Source organism: Chroicocephalus ridibundus, chromosome Z, assembly GCF_963924245.1.
Source record: "Chroicocephalus ridibundus chromosome Z, bChrRid1.1, whole genome shotgun sequence".
Classification (NCBI taxonomy): domain Eukaryota; kingdom Metazoa; phylum Chordata; class Aves; order Charadriiformes; family Laridae; genus Chroicocephalus; species Chroicocephalus ridibundus.
Window position 1 is genome coordinate 16,525,298 of NC_086316.1, and position 22,603 is coordinate 16,547,900.

Here is a 22,603-nt window from a genome sequence, read left to right on the forward strand (position 1 = left end):
TGACTGTTCTTCACATACTCTTGAGAGTAGTTAGCTGAAACCTTTTACACCAGCTATTTAAGAAAACTAATCACACAACCTCCACATGCAGCGTACACTCTTTGCAGCAATGGAGCATAAATTATTCTACAGATAAAGTGAGCTTGGGATATATGATATGATACAGCAGGACTTTTTAAGTATTTTTTTTAGTATGAGAAGTAGTTTTACCAGGTGGATTTGTCTCTTCAGTTTTCAAATTATCAACTTAGTGGTTGCGTCTATTGTCTTTTTTTTTTTCAGTCACAATATAAGGAACATGTAAACATCAGCTCTCACTTATAAAGTATCCTTGAAACTCTATTGCCATTGCATTGAGACTATAGCACACGTCAGGAAGTGATTCACTCCTTTAAACCCTGCTGGATTAATGTCAGAAAAAGTGAAATTCTTTTAGAAACAGATTTCTGTCAGAGTGATCTCCATGGTGACTTTAGCACAGATAAATTTTAAGCAAAAGACACACAGGGTCCTGCGTGACCTTCTTTAAGGCTAACACAACTTCAGAAAACACAGCAAATGCTGGTTACTGACAGCACAGCAAATGTTCTGAGTATGAACTTTCGTCAGATTATCAAAACCTCCACTGTTTTCGCTAGCAATCCAGAGGGTAGACAACCATCTGAGAATAAAAACATTCATCCAGGTTTTAGTACTTGTTTTCATCTGAATTGCCCTTGCAGTCTGCTCTTGTTAGATACTAGCTGGCCTGAGAGAATCCCTAGCAGTTTCGACGGGAGATTTTTTTTATGAGCTCTCTGCTTCTTAAGACCAGCCAAATGTTGCAAAAAGTTGGCTTGACTCTTAAAATAAACTGGTTCGCAAGGAGGAGTTTAGACCTACAGACCAGTACTAATGCCCTAAGCTCAAGTACGTTCCTTAGATAAATACACAGTATGCTCAGTCCTGCTTTCCTTGAGGCAATCTGGTTACTCGTCATACAAAACAAGCTCAATTTATCAGCAAAAAAATCATGGTTAACTTTGTCATTGTCCTCCTCACAGTGGTCACTTTTACTGCAACCTGATGAAAGATGGCTTTCCTGTGTATGAGCTTATGGGGACAGGTTAACGAAAGACCATACCAACTAATTCAAGTGTACATCCACAACATGAAAGTGAAGAAGTGTCTCACGCTAGTCTGATTTGTCTAACTAGCCTTGGAAAGAAGATAAAGTATAATCACTTTTAAAGTTAGATAAAGCTCTTTCTCCCTCCTCTTCCAATTTTTAAAAATTAGAAAATGACCCAATTAGAGAAGTGAAGTCTACATACCCCTACTTAGTATAAAAAAATCTTGCTAATATGCAACAGATGCACATAAAAAATTTTGGTATTTAAAGGAGTTACTGCCTGTTTTATTGGACTGACACTTCACTGCCAAATGTCTTTCATCTTTTCCTGCTGGATCAGGCTACACAGTATCAGGACTTTCTCCTGAAAAACACATTACTTCTTTTCTTATCATGGGATACTGAGTTGAAAAAAAGCTGTTCTTCATGCTTATGCTTTTCAAGGGGAAAATGACTACAAAAAGGTCAACTCCAGGCACAATCTACCAAACTATGGAATTTGATTTCAGTGGCTAAGATACCAAGTTTTCCTGGGAAAAGGCTAAACAGCATTTGATGAGTCCAAAGCTCATGTCCTTTGACTTCCAAATCCCCACAGACAGGAGGACACAGCTCCTAAAAAGACTTATGTGCGCCTTGTAGCAGAGACAGGAAAATGATGTAGTCCTGAATGTATTTGCCACAGAAGAAAGTTAGAGGCCTACACCAACATATTGGTGGAATTTAGTCTTAAAGACTAAATTCTAGCAGTGCTGTTTACCAAGAACCATTCTTCCCAACAAAACTTGCGCTATCCACATGCTTTCTGCTCTCCTTCTCTAGTCACTGCTACCTCAAATTACAACAGTGTGGACTGGCAAAATTTTGGTTTATTTCATAGAATCACAGAATGTGCTGGGTTGGAAGGGACCTTTAAAGGTCATCTAGTTCAGCACCCCTGCAGTAAGCAGGGACATCTTCAACTAGATCAGGTTGCTCAGAGCCTCATCAAGCCTGGCCTTGAATGTCTCCAGGGATGGGGCCTCCACCACCTCTCTGGGCAACCTGTGCCAGTGTCTCACCACCCTCAGTGTAAAGAACTTCTTCCTAATGGCTAATCTAAACCTACCCAGCTCTAGTTTAAAACCATTGCTCCTTGTCCTATCGCTACATGCCCTTGCAAACAGCCCCTCCCCAGCTTTCCTGTAGGCCCCCTTCAGGTACTGGATGGCTGCTATAAGGTCTCCCGCGAGCCTTCTCTTCTCCAGGATGAACAACCCCAACTCTTTCAGCCTGTATATTTCAGTATTACCATTCACTATCTACACCTCAGCAATAAAGCAAGTAAGAATGGTGCGAACATCTCTCTATAGCCTTCTGGCAATGATGCTACAGAACTACAGGAAGATTTTTTCAATCTTTCTTCTTGAAGAGATTTTCTATAAAACCTCTTTACATTTTCAGATGAAGTAGTTAGGAAGAGGTGCTTGCCTTCCCTGAAAGAGACATCTAGAGCAGCCAATGTTTTGACTATCAACTAATACTAGACATCAAGGATGAAGAAGGGACAAGGGTATGCAGTGATAGGATGAGGGTTAATGGCTTCAAACTGAAAGACGGTAGATTTAGATTAGACATTAGGAAAGAATTCTTTACTGTGAGGGTGGTGAGACACTGGAACAGGTTGCCCAGAGAAGCTGTGGATGCCCCATCCCTGGAAGTGTTCAAGGCCAGGCTGGATGGGGCTTTGAGCAGCCTGGTCTAGTGGGAGGTGTCCCTGCCCAGGGCAGGGGGTTGGAACTAGATGGTCTTTAAGGTCCCTTCCAACCTGAACCATTCTATAATCCAGGGAACAAGAGAGGGACAGGCAGACTGAAAGGGAACCAAGCCAAAGGGGCAGTAATACTGGGGAGTAAATGTTGTGCTTGGGGAAGGGAGGGAACAAGTTGGGGAAGTGCACAAATCACAATCTGGTGAGAAGCAAGAACAATAGCGGGCACTATCAAGTGACAGAAAAGGCAGATGAAGGGGGCTGAGGGAAGGAGAGGAAAGAAGACATGCACAATAGGGAAAGTGAAGCAAAAGAAAAGTAACATGATTTTTCAGAACACTCATCTTTCTTTTCCCAGTTGTTATAGGCAACTGAACGAAAAAATGGAAATACACAACCTCTTCCAGCACTTAAGCCACTAGTTCATTCAACACAGTTGAGCATAAACCTCTTTTTCAAAATATCTTCAAACGCAGGTGAAGCAAACTGTTCTGGGGGAAAAGAATGTTTTCACCGTGACACCGGGTATGACAATTCAATTTGCAAATGAGTATCTCTTGAAATACCACTGAACAGAAGCTTTTGTGAGGAAAGAAGTACTTCTCCACATCCTCAACATCCTTTAACTACTATCTATGGATAAGCTTCACAATAAATAAGAGCTGCCTAGGCCTCACTACACAGTAGTCAAGTACCTTCAGCTTTTATTGATTCCTGGCAAGCAATTAGGGCAGAATCTAATGTCTTTTCATGTTCCCAGATCCCTGCAGACTGACACAAAAGTAAGAGCTCTTAACTCATGTTTTTATTTCAGGAATTAATGAAATACCTCCTCTAGGATTCATTTGTTGTATACAAAACAAGCCAAATTTTTTTTCCCCTCCACTAAGCCTCCATATTACCATGAAGTAATAGGAATGATTTTCAAAAGTTTGCCTTTGACTTCTGAAGCTTGACAGATTACATCTGTGGTTGCATCTTAGCAGAGACCAATGAATTCTGTCTCCAGGAAAACTAGAATAATGTGTGCTGGCTGAAACCTAGTTCATCATTGCATCCCAGAAAGGACAGACAAGGCACACCCCCGAAAGGCTCCCCCCAAAGGAGCACTTTTAATTCCCTTCTTTACCTCCAACGCCAGCTATCTGAGGTCTGTCAATACAGACCAGTTTTATCACTTATATATTCCCAGAATGTCCAAAAATTATTTTAGTATGAAAATGGACATTGGGGCCCAACTCTTTCCCCACTACACTACTGACAGCATCCACATGATGTTTATCCCACTATCCCTGTAACATTCAGTTCTCGTTAGGTTAGCTGTCCACTATGTAGACAAGTCCTTAGAAGTTGGCTCGTGTTCTCAGGCACAAGGATTTACAGTCTTTTTCCAAATCTGCTCTGTAAGTCTGTTACATCTATCATCTCAGAAAGTGTAGGGTTGTTTTTATGGTCGTGTTAGCTTTTGGCTTCAGTATCTTGGTAGGCTAAGTTCCATGGTTGATTTAACATATTTTAGCTCCCAAAATTGATATTTAAATCTTCTAAATTTACACTTCACTCAACAAGCCTACTAAAATAGCAAAGAAGCAAAAGGGAATGCAGACCAGTAATTCAATTTTTTTCCAGTATTAATCTACAGACTTTGCATCCTTTTCTACTGGCTTCTTTCCTACAGAAAAACATGTCTTTAGAAGTCAATACTATTCAATTTGCTCTGACTTTTTTCACTGTTTTAAAAAACATGCATCTGTAAAACACGGAGAGCTGGAATTAAGAAAAGCTACAATATTCTGGAATATAATTCAGTTCAGACACTCCTGAGGGAGGGCATGATACCATCCCAAAAGATGCGGCAGATGTACTGAGTCAACACACAGAAGCTAACAAGCAGCTCCTTCTTGACCCATGCTACACAAGTGGTATTATCTAGATCAGGGTGGAAGAGGTCCAGCAGGCTATAACCGTGCCTCTGTCATGTTTAATTTGATGGGTTATGACTCCACACACACACACAGAGGCACAGATACACAATGACTGGTAGGTGAACCCCAGTAACTTTGTCAGACAAGTTATCAGAGAAGCCATGCCCTGCCCTGGTGCAAGGGCATCACCCCATGGGCTGGCGGTTGCACCCATCAGGTGAGCCCACAGGAGAAGCTCTGTGGGTCACCTCCCCAACTGAGGAGGCCACTGAGGGTGTGGGGCTCCATGCGGTGGATGGGAAGAGCATTCTGGGCTTGTACAAGAGGTTTTATTGGATGTTTAGGGGAGTAACCAGAGGCAGGGGAAAGAAGGGATCAAGGTGGTTTGGGGAGGAACAAGCATGGGAAAATAGAGGTAAGGAGATAAAAGAAGGTGGTCACAGGTGGAGAGGCTGCTGGTTGGTGTGTATCCTCGCCATACCCTGCAGCACGGTCTGTCCTGTCTTCTCATTAAATGTTATTTCTAACTCTTTTTGTGGGTGTGGTTTCCACCCTCCTGCATGTGTGCACGTGGGTCTGTGAGTGCAGCAACTCAAGCAGGACCGCAGGTCACTGTGACCCATGTGTCCATGGTGCCAGCAACCAGAGCAACAGCTGTTGCATGAGCTGGCTGGACTCGCTGGCACATGGGCTAGGAGCCACATCTGCATGTGTCTCTGTGAATGAGGCACCTGGCAGAGATGACTACTGGAAGGACCAGGAGGTCCAGGATGTCTGCTGGAGGGACCGTGGGGGCTGGGGATCCACTGAGAGACCTAGGGGGAGGAAGGCCTGCGTGTGCATATATGTATGCACACAGCCACATACACATGTATATATATACACATATCTAAGTATCAGAATACATAAATGTATACACACGCAGAATCCAAGAGACCTTCCTCTTAGTCTGATCCATCAATGGCTCAGTCCCTGGGGGCAGGATGTTGCATCAGCTTCACCTCTACTGGGGTACCAGACTTGGAGACCCCTAACATCATTAAACTAAAGCTTTCAAACATTTCATTTTTCTGTGAATGCTTTGGATTTAGAGATATTAGAATCACTGCCTACCTAATTAAGCTTTCTAAATCACAGAAAAGTTACAGGGCTCTACACTGACTTCTGTTTTGTGAAAATGCATTGAGAGGAAGCAATGTTATTTAATGCCACTGTTCTATTTAAAACACAACTAACAATTCTTTACACGAGCCTTGAAAAATGTAACATTTGATGCTGCTTTCTCCAGTCCGTAGCCAGACACTGTATATGAACAAAAGACATATTAAAGTTTGTATCCTGCCCCTAATTTTCATATTATTTTTCCGTCTTTTGTGAAGGCTGTCTAAAGCGGAACTGGATACGCAGTTTGCTCTCTTTGACAGTCATGAGTAAGGGAAATAGCTTCAGTTGGTGAAATATACAAGACTGACACTCAGCGACTTATGTCACTTAAAAAAAATGGGAAAAGTGAAAGTTTCTTACATAAACTGCAGTTAGTCAGAGCCTGGCGCCATAATAAGGGAGCATGGTGGTGGATCATAACTTAGTCATTAAAGAGACACCAGCTTCAAATTTTAAGAAGTGAAACAAGAGCATGCTTGAGATCCTTCCATAACTGAGTTAATTATTTACTGAGCTGGATTTTTTAAAAATCTAAACAGCATTTGCCCAATTATCCTATTAATTTTCTAAGAACTTTAGGTGAACAAAAAAAAAGGAGAAAAAAAGATTAATCATATTTATTGATTTGAAATTTTGGTTTTTACAACAATCCATGCAGCTACATTAGGCAGCAAGTACTATGTTCCTGCAGTTGCTCATATAGATACAGGGGGTGGGATGCCCTTAAATTGTGGTTGGCTTCAGCTTCTGAAAGTAAGTTTGGCTAATTCCAACCCCAGAAATCTCCAATGCATAAGAATGCAACTGCATAAGAAGCAACCAGCCCAGCCCAATCATGACACAGAGGAATACAAACACTTTTATTCTAACATACCCAACCCCTCCCCCTGCAAAAAATAAAAATTAATCACCTGGTGTCTTCAGTAAGGTTGGATCCAGCTATCTTAAAAGAAAAAGGCTTTGAAAAGACATGCTGTCTGCCCTTTAAATTGGTTGCTTAACTATGGATTGTTAATACTATGCTTGCTTTGACCACCATGTTGAGAGAAATGACCTATTTGTCAGGGTAATGAATACATTGTCACTTATGGCAAACTACCAGTGGAAAAACAGTGATGAGATATTTGTAAGACCCTGGATAAGTCTGTTGGATCAAAACTTTGGACCTCAAATTGATACCCATCATTAGAAAAACAGCCTTTTAATATTTTTACATAAGGCAAAGCAATTTAAGATTACATTAATAAAGACTGGAATTCACCATTTACTAAAATTCTGCTTACTTGAATCTGTTGAAATTTGGACATCTTTTGCTGATCCCTGTGTTGACCCATCAACATCATCATCTTCATCTGTGAAAACAAAAACATTTTAAGAAAGGATTCCTGTTAATGTGAAGAAGGGGAAAAAAAAAAAGTATTTGTCATTTGAGGATGGTTTCCCTCGAAGAAGCTACCACAAAAGAATCCAGTAGGAACAGAACACTTTCTTCTTCTGCTTATTTTTACGATAACAATCCATACTATAAAACCAGCATAACAACCCCCCCCAAACCTGCATTGTCATGTAACTACAGTGAAAGCACACCTGAAGTCCTTCTACTATTAGCTTTAACATCGCAACCACTGCTTTCCATCCACTTCAAGCTGCAATGTTTGCATGTGATTGAAGTAAGTATATATGGTTTCCATTAAGTTTTAAACCACCAAATCGGTCCAGAAATTGCAGTAATAGCTCTCCAGTCAGAAGTACGGGTATTATATGAATAATTTCCATAACTGAAAAATAGATTTGCTGACACCCAAAAAGAAATTACTGCACTTCAGAAGAGGAATTTGACAGCTGCTCAACAATCTCACTAAAAGCTAGGAGCTAACACGTCAGATAACACAGCCTGCCAATTCACACATAAAATACTTAGAAAAGATTAAAATAAAAACTACTAACATTTACATTTGCTCCTGTGAAGATAACATCCTGACTGCATTCTCATTCCTGACACCCTGGGCCATGCAGGAAGACTGGTAAAAATCCAAACCTGGTAATTTTTTCTTCTCTAAGGGCAGCAATACCGTGCAACACGAGCCAACCCAGCGTGCTGATCATATAATAGTATTCATACTCCCACCCATTGAAACTCACAGTCAGTCTTGACTGGGATGCGGTCAAAGCTCCCAAAGATATAAGCCAGGCACCTTATAAAACATAACACCTTCATAAAATCTATGCCTTGCAGTCGAGAGAGAAAGCATGAAATCAAAGCACAAAACAGGAGAGAAAAAAAATAAAATAAAATCAGTAAAGACAGATCTTCAGAGCAAAAGAGGTACTGGGAAAGCCAGAATCCTAACGCAGGAAAACCTTCCAAGAAGCAGAATCACCGCATGTCAAGAAGGGTACATGGTAGGAGTCCTAAACTGGAGACCAGGTAACTTACGGAATATTTGTGTAATGCTTCAACTGACTACAAGAAACACCAACAATAATATTTCTGGGTTGGGGTTTTTAAAATATAAAAGAAGGGTTGAAATACTTTCCCTATTATAGTTGACAAACAGATTAGCTTTCAAACTGGAGAGAAATTTAGACAATGTGGTCCTGAAACAGCCTGAAATAAATGGAAGCTGAATGCCTTCTCGAATTTCACTTCGGATAAAATCAAATTAAATAAAGAATAAATAAATACAACAATAAGAAATAAAAGATTTCCTGATTGCTCCCAGCCCTCGCCTTTTTCTAAGTTTAGATGGGAAGAAGCTGACATTTTTTTTTATTACTCTTTCTCTCTCAGTCTGGATAGTAGGGAAGTCTACGCTAACAGCACCTTGGAACTATTCCAGTGAAGTTCAATGACTTCTTATGAAACAGGCAGAGACAGGAGTTACTTGGAGGACAGGGAGACAACTGCTCCACATCGCTTCTCTTCTTAGCCCAAGAGTTTTGAAAAGCCACTTTCAGCACAGAGATGTTCACTGAATGTTCACTCAGTGAAGCTAATCTGGACGAATGCTCCCCAGTAGGTCAACGATGATGTGCTCATTCTCCATCTAGGACAAGTCATCTGGCACTTCCCAACCATCAGCTTTGGAAGAGCTGTGCTGCAGCAGTTAACTCATCCAGGCAACCGCCAACACTTCTTTGGTACCACAGACTGATCTTTTCACAATCTTCTGAGTGATGCCCTTCGTCAGCTGTGGCAACAGAAGAGCACCTTCCGTGCACGCCGCGGTGTGAGGACTTCTGAACAAACATGCTTGCGTGATGCATCCCACAGAAATGCTAATCATCCTCCAATAAAGCTGAAATGCTCCTTGCTCCCTGGAAATATCCCTAACGTGCATTCAATCTTTGAGATCTGCCATCTGGAGCCTACACTTTTCCCTGGAAAAGCGTAGGAACTCCCAGGGCAGCTCTCCTGAGCTGCTCCATGGTCAGAGGAGCTTCAAGTAAGTCCTGAAGAGCGTCAGGGAGCTGCTGGAACTGTGACACATCTTGGTAACTTTCAGCACATGCAGGTCCGCTCTGTGAACATGGGTAAAAAGAAGGACGACCAGGCCAGAGCACTGAGCTCCCTCGACACAGGGTGATGCGAGAATTAGTTTAAGGCAATTCCCAGCTCTACCTTTAAGAACGAACCTGGGCAGAAGGAAAGACCTATGTAGCAATGGTATTTGGTGCCTTTGGCAGGGACCTGCAGAGAGCTGATCTCCAGCAGATGATGAAGAGCGGCAAAACTCCAGCAGCAGGTCTTAAAACAAGCTTCAATAGGATGCTAATAGTGTAACAAGGAGCATGACAACACCAGACTTGTAACTGAACATCAGGGACCTAGGTGCTAAAACAAGTGTCACATACCATCATCAGCTAAGAAAAAAAAAGAACAAAATGCCTTACGCCTAGCAGACCGCAAGGCAGGTACCATACCGCAAATGCTATTCTCCATGCCTTGTGCTGAGCCAGGACTGTGGCCCACTGACATGAAAAAAGGAAGATGTCAAGTGCTGGAGGCCCCCACACCACAAGGAGCTTAGCCCAGGCAGCAGAAACCTCATAGACCCGCAGGAAAGAGACGGGCTGTTAGAAAACAGGTTTTTCATGGTGTTTCTGTATTTTATCTGGGTGTGTGCAGGCTGAGCACTATAAAAAATGCATTCTGGCTTTCCAAATGTGGTGGGGTTTTCTTAGTTTCTTTTTTCATATCACATTAAAGCACTGGAAATGGTCCAAATTAAGTTAGTGAGTATTTCCCCTTCCCCATGCGTCTGTTTCTGATCACCAGCTAATGACTGATCTGCACTGCACTCTCAATTCAAAGTACAAGACATATTGTAATTAAAGGAGTGCAAAAAGCACTTCAAAAAAACTCAAATGTGTGTAACACAAACTCATATCCCTAGCATACAAAGTCCTGAAATGGAAAACCTTCTCTTCTATCATATAAAATAATGAAGGAAGAGAACAGAAGGTGCAGCTATAACCTTGCATTTTTTCACTCAAGGTGCTTCGTGTTCAATTTTTACTTAAGGGTGATTTAAAAATTAAAAAAGGAAAAAGTTTAAGTCTGTCTTTTAAAGAGTGGTGTGTTCTTTTAATACGTCAAACAGTTAACATCAGAAAAGGCAGACCTGAAGAGGCTATTTAAAAGGTTTGTGATTAACTTCCGTTAATAATAATACAACTTTATCTTCCCTTAAGCCTTTGGGACACTTGTAGAATACCTAACAATAGATCTGAATCAAGGTTCATAATGAGTCTTCCAGCAAAACCGAGCTCATCCAGATTATTTCTGGTATTTCTGATGTTGGAAGCATTAAAAAACTCCATGACTTTCAAGCATGTGCTGTACTTCACCTTCCTCCACCAACAAGCAAATTCATCAAAAAGAAAAATAACTCACTGAGAAAAACATGCCAGCCAAAAAAAGCAACGTTAACACCTCCTCTCCCCCTTCACACTTTCCTAGATCACTTCATTGTATTTAGGTTATGTAGGCTTAGGTTCCTGCAGTGGCTACAAACTCCTGCTGCAGCTTCTGCCCATGAGAATGCACGGCTCCTGCTAGCGACCAACTGCCTTCACCAAAACCAAACCTACACCTTCAAAGCAGAAAGTTCAGGAACAACCTGTCAGGTTGAGAAACATGCAGTTGCCAACATTTAACTTCCACGACCTATATTTTGCCTGCCTTTTGTTTGCTTTCCTATCGTATTCAAGCACCACAAGAATATAATAATAAAAATTCAAACTAGAAAATACTTCAGTTGCCTAAAAAAATTCTCTTGTTCCTAAAGAGTTCTTAAACAAACACACACTCTAGATGGCAGCAGAACTGCTAAATACATGATTTCCTTTCAGCACAGAAATCTTAAAAGGGCAGATGCTTAATCAAAGAGGCAAATAAAAATATCTGTATACATGATATGCTAAATAAAAACCAACAGGTATATCAGGAAGTGTTTGTAGCAATGATAACACTAATCTGCTAAGCAAATTTTTTTTTTTTTTCAGTTTTCACTTCATGCATGCTTACTATTTAAACAACAGTTTTCAAATTGCCCTGCACCAGGAAACAGAATTTTCAGCACTTTGCACACAGACTGCATTTAAAAATCTCTATCCTGTCCCAGAAATAGCAAGAATTTACAGTATTGCCACAAAAGCCTGTGAAAATTAGCAATCATACACTTCAGTGAATTACAACATTAGGTTAAATGTGCTCATCAATTAATTGCATTCATCTTTGGAAGTTTTTACCTGATTCTGTTTGCAAGTTTTCTGATATTCGAAAACAATGCAGTTTGCTGAAGTTGCGAGAAAATAACTGCACACAGCTCGGAGGAAGAATCATATTCCTTAATCTTCCAAATGTACATTCTGGTGTGACAATTATGTAGCAAGCCGCATGAGCCTATAAGTAGAAGCATCAATTAAGAACTTAGTGAGACACAAAGAAAGCAAATTTGTTTACAACGAAATCTGCACTAGAATTGCAAAACTCAGGCTAGGACATATATAGACATTCTGTAAATCACTTTCATTAAATAAGTGACCCATTTTTTGACCCCAGATTTTAATTTGTTCCATTCGGTTTTTATATAACCAATAATGGGAAGTTTTAACATGCGAAGAAACTCCCAAGTACTACAAACCCGCTCTATTAAAATACAAAGGTTTTTATACAGCTGTATGGAGAAGTCTAAAGTTTTGGTCTCAAGCCCTGGGTCTTCCCATTCTATATGGATATTTACTGGGGGAGGCGGGAAAGGTAGGCCAGGTTATACCGAAACTGGATAGCATGAAAATAGCAATATCCTCTTACACAGCTGTCCCCACTTGCAGATTCAGAGATAACAATGTTTGGAGTTTTACTCCAAAACACGACTGGCTGGTTTCTGCCTTTATGCTTGTGCAACATCTTCTGCCATTACTGAACACACATACTTTTGTATGCGTGGCCACATAGTATGTTATGTTTGTTAGACGGTTCTCAAAGACAGCCCCTCCCACCTCAGAAATTATGAATCAGATTAAAAATAAAAACCTCACAATATTAAAAAAAAAAAAGTTAAATTATTCAAATCACACCTGCGATACTGAATAACCTCAGGTTTCATTTTAAATTATTATTACATATAACCCCTCCTCTTGCATTAAATGGCAAATGAATGACTTATTACATATACTTGTCAGTTCCCGCCCCATCTGGTGCTACTTTGCACTTTCATCATATTTCAGTTAGAGGTAGCATTATGGGGATGGATCAATTATTACCTACACAGCAGGCTGAGTATCAGTATGTGAAAAGCTGTGGCTTTCATGAGGATTGTTGAAGGGTACCATCATGTTGCACAGGAATTAAACGTGCGTCATGTGAACGGAAAAACACAGAAACCAATACTGACAGCTTAAAAAAAAAACCCAGCCACACAGGTTAACAACTATTCTACACTGAAAGAGGAATAAGCATATTATAATGGTAAAGCCTCTGACCTTGCGGAATTCATGTGATTTGAAAGAAATTATGATTTCACACAGGAAAAGTAACTGCAGACTTCTAAGCAGAAATCTATAATGATTAGTCCCTGATAAATTTTAATTCCATTGGATTTACAGAAAATTTAACTGTGATTTTGAGAATTGCTCATTTGAATGACTAATGGGGTGTTAAAAAAGTCAGATTTTCCATTTAACTCATAAACATATATATTTATATAAATAAGTGTATAAATTAAGTGTATTTATGATGTGTATATAAAGTATATTTCTAAAGTGTACGAGTAAAGTGTACTTATATAAAGTGTTTAAATAAGAATGTGCATATAGACATATACATATGGTTCCCACAACTGTACAAAACAGCACAACGTACCAGGATGCCACACCATTCACATCTCATGCCAGAGAGCACCTCTGAAGAGCCACAGGTTTTTTTGCAAACTTCGCAGCGAGCACTGGAAGAAAGGTTTCCCTCCCTCCAGTGGTGGTGGTAAGTATCCTGGGGGAACACACCACGACTTAGCATTACACAAAATAAATACAGAAGCATCTTCAACCTAGCTTTAAAATCAGCAATTCAAGCAGCTCTGAGGAAACAGCAACACAGACCACGACGTTCAGTATTCTCTCACTATAAACATGAACCTGAACAATCTTATATTTCACCAAAAGAAGTTTATCAAACTATCAATAAATTTGTCACCTAGTGCTTTTTTTCTTCACAGTCCACCAAAACCAATATTCTTTAAAAAAAAGAATCCTGAAAGGTCAGTTTTATGCACGTGTTTTACAGTGAGAATCTGGGCAGTTTTGCCTCAGAGAGACTGCAGGAAGCCTGAGGAACATGACAATGTTTGCCAGGGATGCAATGCATCCAACTGCTCAACATACAGGAAAAAAAAGAGTTGCACGCCAGCTGCTGCAATGCAAATTTTTAGACAAGATGCTTTATTTTTTTTTTCCTTTTTATTTAAGATGTTGTATACATTGCACAGACTTTTCAGCTTCCATAAGCACCATGAATGCGCCAGAATTTAAGTTCATCCGGCTATCTGCGATGCATGCTGAAGCCACACCTTTCCTTTGCCAGCCAACAAGCTGGCACAAAAAGCACAAAAGTGCTTTGATAATTGGCAGCATGTAAAAGAAAAGACCAAAAGTCCTTCACCCTCCTCTAGCCCATGTTTTCACACCCGAAATGCATGACCGCTTTGTGCTGCAGAGGCATCGTCACTTACGTGGTCCTGGTGCCCGTCCTGGTGACACTGCCGGCAGTCACTGCAAGCAAACAGGACACAGTCTGTGTGCACATGTAGCTCACAAACTAAAAGCATGAAAACAAGAAAACTTCTGTAAGCTGGAAACTCCAGGATTTTTTGCAGTTCCTCCCTGTCCACCTCCATCCCTCCAAGACTTCTTTCACTGCCTTTCACTGCACCACACTTTCTTTCCTTTGCGCATTTTTCTGTTGAGCAAAGCTAGGCAATAGAAGTTTATCAGCACTGTCCTGCGTGTTGCTCCATTTCCTTTGTGTTAAACTGATGCAGCAAGTGTAAGAAAAGGCTGAGCTAATTTTGCTCACAAGCACTTGCCATATTTCCTCCAATACGGCAAGTTAAATTTTTAACAATTGTTTGGCTTATTACAGCTTTGTCTCGCAGTTTCACAGGAACCTCTGCCTACTCCAGCGTAATCGTGCCTGAAGTCTGCTTTGATTTAACCAAAGCAAAAAAAAAAGCTGAATGTTAGAAGCATTAACAGAAAGAGAGACACTCAACTGATTTAATTTTAAACCTGACCAGAATAAACTGGTATGCTCATGTCTGGGAAGATTTGTCCAAGCTATGTCTGCGTATGGTAAATCACCATTTCATTGTCAGGAAAAGGAAAATAATAATTTTTTCAGCACACTCTCCTAAGTAAGCTTAACATTATCTCCCAAAATACCTGTTAGATACTGTAGTAGGAAGACGTTTTAGCGAAGCCTATAAAAGCTTTAGGCAAGTTTGGTTTTGGATAAAGTACTTTCATTATTTAAAAGCTGTCTTGAAGTATCAGATGTGAAAGAAAAGAGAATCTACAAAAAAAAAAAAATACCCAAGCTAAAATGCTGCAAAGGATCAGTCATTAAAAAGAATACAACCAAAAGACCCCAATACCCAGCTTCACTACTTCAAGAGTTAGGAAAGTTCTCCATAAACCTCATAGACAGAGATGGCTGAAAAAGATCCTCCTCTAGCTGTTTTTTTAAGACTTGCATACACAAGTAGTCTGGGAAGGCATCCTATTTTTTGTTGAGTAAATGAAAGTAGAGAGGCAAGCGTCAAATTCTTCAAATATTTTTATGTACGGCTCAAACAGGTTATTGCTCCAAGCACATCACAAAAATCTGAAGACTGTAACCTGAAGACTGGAGGGTGGCAACTGTGTATTAGCTACACATTAGCTGAATAGCTGAACGTATTTTGAAGACAGTATTAAATGACACAAAGAATAATACCTTACTTTGAAATCGCTCTTTGGGCTGGCTATCAGCACTAACACCGTCTTATTCTAACCCCACAGAAGACCATGACCTACCACCACACCAAAGCAAAGTCTTTTTTTAACAGGGCTTATTACAGCTTTGTCTCGCAGTTTCACAGGAACTGCTGCCTACTCCAGCGTAGCTGGAGTCAACCGCTTTCATATGAGGTGTGACACAGTCCCTCCACCGCCCACATTTCTCTGTATTCACAGATATAACAGGAATATTCTACGGTTTTGCCAATTCAGCTACCAGGCAAGCTAGATGCTTTGAGTGATACCCTTACTAATGGCAAAAGTTTCCGTAGACCAAATTACAGCTTCAAGGAATTAACTGAAGTGTTAGGTTTTTTAGCGTTAGTTCTGCTAACGCAGGCATACACTGCCCTTTGCTATGCTTTGTAGAGAACAGAGGGGTGTTCTTCTTCCCCTTGGTTTAATTCACATCTGCTGCTTCTAACACCACCCTCAATTCAGAATTAATAAGAAAATGTGTGCCTGAGAAGGGCAGGAGTGTCACAGGAGTTAAATCTTTGAGAGCTATCCCGCAGATAGGAAAAGTAACACAGTTTAGTGTGTAAAGATCAACTCAAATCAGAGGGCTTACAAAAAAGAAGTTTAATCGTTATCAGCCCTTCCATAATCTACACAACTTTTTAACTCATAACAGGATGAAGTTTTCTGTTCAAGCTCATCATGACAGTGCTGTGACTTCCTTTATAATTGCCAAAAAACCAAACTGGTTAATTTCAGATACATAAACTTGGCAGAATAATCTTTAAAATGTTAACTGCCTCCCTCCACAGTAAATTTGCTGCTTCCAGTTGATGCTTAATAAGAAACTTTTGTAAAGGATCCAACACTAAAAAAAAAAATAAATGTTTGGGTTATTCCCTTTCCTTTTTTTTTTTTTTTTCTTTCCAGCTCTTCTCCTTGGAAAGAAAAGGGAAAGCAACTCTCACCATCATGAGTCCAGGTTCAACTGTTACCACTGAATTCTACAGGAAAAAATAGCTATCCAAAGCCATTAGTAATTGTCAGCAGAATTTGGAGTCCAAATATTGTACTTTTTGCCAATGAAGTGTATGTACTAATCTCACCCCAGGTTAATATACATGCGAGCTGATTTTTGAGAACAGATGCCTCACCATGCACTCACAGAGTTTACTACTTTTCTGAAAATTTTCAACTTCCTTTCAAGAAATTTATTTTATTGTAAGATATAGAGTCCAAAATAAGTTAATTTATATTATTTTAAAAGCACATCTTACTATGTCAATCATTTGCTTAGAAAAGGTAACTTCATCTTAACCCTCTTTTCTCTCTTAATTACAGCAAAGATTACAGGAAAAATTATTTAAATTCCAGTTATCAGAAGAGATTGTCATAACCAACAGTACACTTCTACTATTAAACTAAGTCATCAGAAGTAAGCAAAAAAAGGAAGAAAGTTCTACATTTCCATCTGGATTTAAAAGCTCTACAGCTTAAAACAGCTGACTTCTAAAACAAAATTCTGAAAGTATTTTCGAAGAGCAAAGGAAGAATCGTGTGCGTTTTATGAACCTCAACCGCCCTTTTTAAGCTACATTTTGGAAAAGTATCAGAGAAAGAAGTTGTAGACTTACTGGTATTCTGAAAACGGGATAGCAAACAAGTCACACCACACAAAACAAGGAAACTGTTTAATCCATGCAAGGCACACAACTCAGAACCTTCACCGAACCAGAAAAAAAAATGTTTGGGCATTTGTAATACCTAAATATAACATGGGCTTTCATGTGCTTCTTGTTTAATTAACACTTAAATGGAAACATCTGAAAAAATGAATATTCCCTTGCAACGGGTACAACGCTAATACAATAGAATTAAGAAAGTAAGAGTATGAAAGCAAAACGTAGAAAGCTTTAACTGAAACAGATCACTAAACCAAAGGTATTTTCAAGAGTTAAGAGGACATAGGTATCGAAAATTTTCTTTTCAAATTCTCTGTGTTTATCTTATGCCACACAATTTCTGAGGTTTATTAAGGTAGACCATCAGAAAAGACTGTGCGGTATCTGCAGCTCTCTGACCTCACACCAAATATCCAACTCAGACGGTAACTGTATTAAGTGACAGATCCCCACTAGCCAGAAGAACATAGTTTAGATTCGTTATGCAACTCACCAGACAAAAGCAGAAACAAAACCACTGCACCATTGTAAGTCTAAATGCCCTGCTTGGGTTTTTTTTGGGTTTTTTTTGGTTTGTTTTTTGTTTTTTGTTTTTTTTTTAAACAGTTCACAGGTAATACTCCTTTAAAATGCTAAATTCTATTCAATGTCACACCACCAACTGAACAACAACTACTAGACGTTCAAGACAGGGGAGACAAGGGAGAATTAAGGAGTTGCCCCACGTCAAAATCAGTCAAGTACTCATGCCAACGTGTATTTCAAAGAAAAATTCTGGTGTTTGGGTGATTTCTTTAATCACTGTTTTTTCAGAGAACCCATGTCAGAACACTCAGAGCAGTACTATTTTGACAAATAATATTTTCAAGTATCTTTCCATTGAAGGCACCCCATCCCCATTACAAGCAACAGATGTCTGAGACCAGTAACATAGAAAAGTTATATTCCATTCTTTTGTAGAAAGGGGGAGGTTTTAGAAATATGAATACCTGATAATTCTCTCTATCAAAAGCTTCCATTGGAAACCGAAATAAATTACCTCAACAGAAGAAGTCTTTCTTTTGCCATAATAGCTTCTCATTCTTTGTACATTTCGGGCATGAATTCATTGCACACCTTCAACGCCACAGACTTGCTCAAAGTAAATTGGGGGGAAAATGAAAGAGCATACACATTTGAGAAAGTCTGTGGTTTATTGATATTAAATGATTTATTATTCCTTAATTTGAAGTACCCATTTCCACGATCAGTGAGCGGATGATAAACAATCAAAAATCTCTCAAACACAGTAAGTGCATATGTGCGTGTGTATACACACACACCCTCAAAGGTACACATGTGAGCAAGTGTACATTTCTGGATAACACACAGATGGCTATACAAGTAGTGTTTTTCAGTTACCTTCACATCGAAAGGCAGGTGACTCTAGTGACTTTCTGCACACAGTGCAAAACTTTCTTTTGTAATGTCCTGGAGGCCCAAAACAGTGTGCAACTGGAACCTGCCAATGAAGAATGCATAAGACATCATCAGCCACAACTTTCAAAGTGCCAGTTACGATTCATAGAAACTGCTTTATCATGCAAGACAGGACAGTATACACAACATAGACTTAACTAAGCCCGAGAACAAACATAAAGGCAAAGGCAAATCGTCCTTTTAAAATAAATTTCATACTTAAAAATATATTTAAAATACTTTATTATAAATAATTATTTTAAATTTTTTTTTTTACGTCTTTCATTTTAATATGTAACATTTTTAAGTGCCAGTCAGCTTCTTGATGATCCAGTGCCATGAATCCAAAGGTTTCCTTTGGGTTCAGTGCCATGCAACTTACCCGGAGTCACAATTTTTCTCCTAAGTATTCTTAATTGAATCAAGGATGATTAACAGTATACAAAACACCCTAAAGACAATTTTTAAAACCTCAGTGCTGCCACAGTCCAGTACTCTCCACGTGCCTCCCACCTCTTCTCCAAATAGAGCCCAGCCAACGGGCTGATCAGAAGAAAGGCATCAGTCTGCCCCCGCGCCCCAAAAGCTTCAAAGCCTGGATGGTACAGAGACACAGCTCCTGAAGTACATCCATACTGAGGTTTCTGTTGACTGCAGGTGGAACATGACACGTTTCAATATTCTCTTGCCAACAGCTGTACCAACAGTTTTAGCAAATATATTTCTGGTATACTATTCACTTATCCTAAAAAGGTAGCCGTTTTTTCTTGTTTAGTGATTAATAATGAAGACTGGAAGTGATCTTACCAAAAGAACAACAGAAGGAAAGATGAAAAATGAGTAAGAAACATACTCGAGCTTTATACTTGTTCTAGAGACCACTCTTCTACAAGATACACACCTTTGTTAAACTGACATTCACATTAGAAGAAGCATAACTGCATCTTTAAAATTTAGAATCCAAATGACTTCCACAAAAGTCTGACATGACTTAGGTGTTTAGTTTTAGCATCTCACACGCCCTTCGTGATATGACAACTGTATCAAATTTATTTTCTGGTTCTCGCATCACAAAAACAAAATAAAAAAATATTGCCAGTAAAGGCTGACAAATGGTTACTTAGGAGTGAAATGAAATTAATAATTCCCAGTAAAAAGTTGGAAATTACGACTTAAGATACACATAGTCACAGATAGCTTCGTTTCCACCTGGATACACTAGTAAACAGTCCTCCAAAGATACTGGCATAGAAATGCAGGCTTTTCATTACTGCCACAGAAACGTTCTACTGAAGAAAAAGGACGCTCCGTAGACTAAAGGATCAAAGTAGAGTTTTGTGAAAAACGGGGTTTATTTTGGGAAAGACTGTGAGAAGACTTTGACAAGAGTCCACCTTACTGAGGGTTTGTCTCTACTTATCTACAACACTCAAGGGAAGCAGACCAAGTCAAAATTCTGCAGCTGTTCAGGACCCTGGTGACAATCCTCTGAAGTCTCAAGTCACTGCCGAAAAGAAGGGAAGGGAACAACTTGACGATTGAAATGTTGGTTGGAAAAAAAAAATAAAATCTGTTCCTTCAACTTCTTCCCTTCTGAAACAAGCCAAAGAAACTCTGTTTATTATGACTAGTCTTTCTAGCTTGCTTTAGAAGTGACAGGTATGTGACAGAAGTGCAGAGCCTGGTGGGAAATGGGATGGGAGTAAGATGGAAAAAGAGAAAAGGTAAAACGGCAAGTACAACATAACAAACTCATCAATCACATCATGTTCCTCCCAGCAGTTCCCTACATTTCTTTGTTGCTGAACAAGTTCCAAGCACCCACTACCTTAAATAAAAAAAAAAAAAAAATAAAAACTCAGACTGGGAACGCCAGTGAGGCAGCATGTCAGAACATGAAACGTTATGTATTGTTCTTTAATTTATATCCACCTGTGTAAGTACAGCAAAGTACAGACCCATAAGGTGGCCTACAGTCAGAAAATTAATAATTGATGAGTTTAAAACCGCTTTTTCAATACAACTACATAAATGACTTTATGCAAACCACTAAAATCGATTTCCACAGAAAAATACAGAAAATTTCTGCTAGTAATGCCATTAAATGACATCTAAGTGCCCTTACAGTATTGATCAGAAGCCCATCAGCAGAAAGTATAGTGGTAATACTCCAGTATAAGCTCCAGAATGACTTTGCATTCATGGACAACATACACCTAGTTCCTATTTTGTTTCCTGCCATCTGTTAAGAAATCCAGAGCATTACAGAACATCACACATTTCTGTAGAAGTTCATAATAGCCTGTAATAAAATTTGATCCTATAGAAACCTAAAACTTAGATTCTAACCCCTTCAGTGCAATCTGTGTGAGCGCACAGCAGTTCTGCATCATACAGAAAGAGCAGCAACAAACTGCTCTTAACTTTCAAACTTTAGAAGAAAAAGAAAGGATAGAATTGTTTTCTTTCCATAGTGCCTTTCAAAATTGTTCCTCATCCTGAAATGCCACAGGGTGTCAAGCAATTGGCCAACAGCAGATCATGAATTTAAGCGTTCTTCCACTGAGGTGGAATCACTATGCGCAGAGCAGGCCCAGCTACCACCTAAACCCTCCGGTTCACGGATGGAGTCAGGCCAGGTCAAGTCTCACTGCTCTGCAACATTCCGGATACCTCATCAGGGAAAAATACAGCTCCAGGAAGGCCTTTTCTTCACCCAGCTGCCGCTCCTTTTCTACCAGCTCAGGCAGAAGAAAGTTTTTAGCCTGAATCCTGAGCCAAAGACTTCCAGGCTCAAAGGGGAATGAGAGAAATACAGATATACCAAATGCCAAAGAGAAAGCTGCTGTCTTTCGCTGTCTTAAAAAAGAACAACCTACTAAAAACTTGTCCTAGGCCTGTGTCTAAATATTATTGTGCCCACGCATCTCCTTCCCCATCACATCAGAGAGACTCGCAGTTGGCAGGACTTTGTAAAGCACACCGGAGATACTGAGAAAGCAGGGCTGAACGACCTACAGTAGCATGGGGCTGATCAGCTTCCAAGCAGAAAAGGGGACACAGAAATAAGGATAAAAACACAATAGCCTCCAAAGGTTGAGCAAAAAGGAATTTAACTCAAGGTCACTAGTTTTCAGTTCAAAAATACTGTGGCATTTTAAGGATAATCACAACCAGCTTGGAAGCAACCACTTTCATGAAATGCGCACAAGGGCAGCCACACGGGGTCTTTCACAAAGACTGCACTCAACATTAGTCAAAAAAACCCTGCTGATACAAATTTAAATGGTGTTTCTTCAACAAGAACTTCTACGGATTCTGATGTTTCCAGTGCAAAAGTACTTCCATATCTAAAGCTGCTAGGGTTCACGCTGACACCAAAAAAACCTTTGCTCTAGAGAGGTGATCACATCTGAGTACACCCCATGATTATTCTGTTCGGGTTAATTAAGTGTCTAGACCACACCCTCTCTGAGAGAAGCTAACAGCTTTGTGATTCAACTTTGCCCATTATTGACATCTTTTCACTTACTTACTACTCAGTAATCACAAAGAGCACTTTAGTTTGTTTGTAACCTGTCTGCTTTAATAGCAGAAGATTTCTGCAACTTAAATACACCGTATGCACTTGAATGCACTCCACTTCTACTTTTTCCTTCTAGGGACAATGCCTGTTAATTACTAGTCAGCTGTGTCCAAATTGGTATTCTTCCTCTGAGCCCTTGATACATCAGTTGGTGTTAAAAAGGAACTTTAGGTACATGTTTCATATGGAAATTCTGAAATTAGATAAGAAATACAAAATGTTAAATGGTGTCTCAACATATCACAGGACAGGAGAGACGAGAAAAATCAAATACTTAGTTATAAAAATTTTAATTGGGGCTGATGGAAGGGAATAATGCATACAACCATATGCGACCTAACCATATACAGGACTCTTTTTCTCCATCCTACAGATCTCTGTGACAGGACACTAGGCCTTACCTACAGGCCC

General features: G+C 39.6%; 1 protein-coding gene across 3 annotated transcripts in view; it reads right to left on the reverse strand.

Annotated features, from left to right (window-relative positions):
* Positions 1–22,603, reverse strand: part of DGKQ (diacylglycerol kinase theta) — a 99,292-nt gene that overhangs the window by 43,233 nt on the left and 33,456 nt on the right. For all 3 annotated transcript variants that reach the window (XM_063319819.1, XM_063319820.1, XM_063319818.1), the window contains exons 3-7: positions 18,550–18,649; positions 14,185–14,270; positions 13,320–13,445; positions 11,705–11,858; positions 7,234–7,302 (exon numbers count right to left, since the gene is read on the reverse strand). In XM_063319819.1, coding sequence (XP_063175889.1) covers positions 7,234–7,302; positions 11,705–11,858; positions 13,320–13,445; positions 14,185–14,270; positions 18,550–18,649 — 535 coding nt within the window. The remainder of the gene's footprint in view (positions 1–7,233; positions 7,303–11,704; positions 11,859–13,319; positions 13,446–14,184; positions 14,271–18,549; positions 18,650–22,603) is intronic.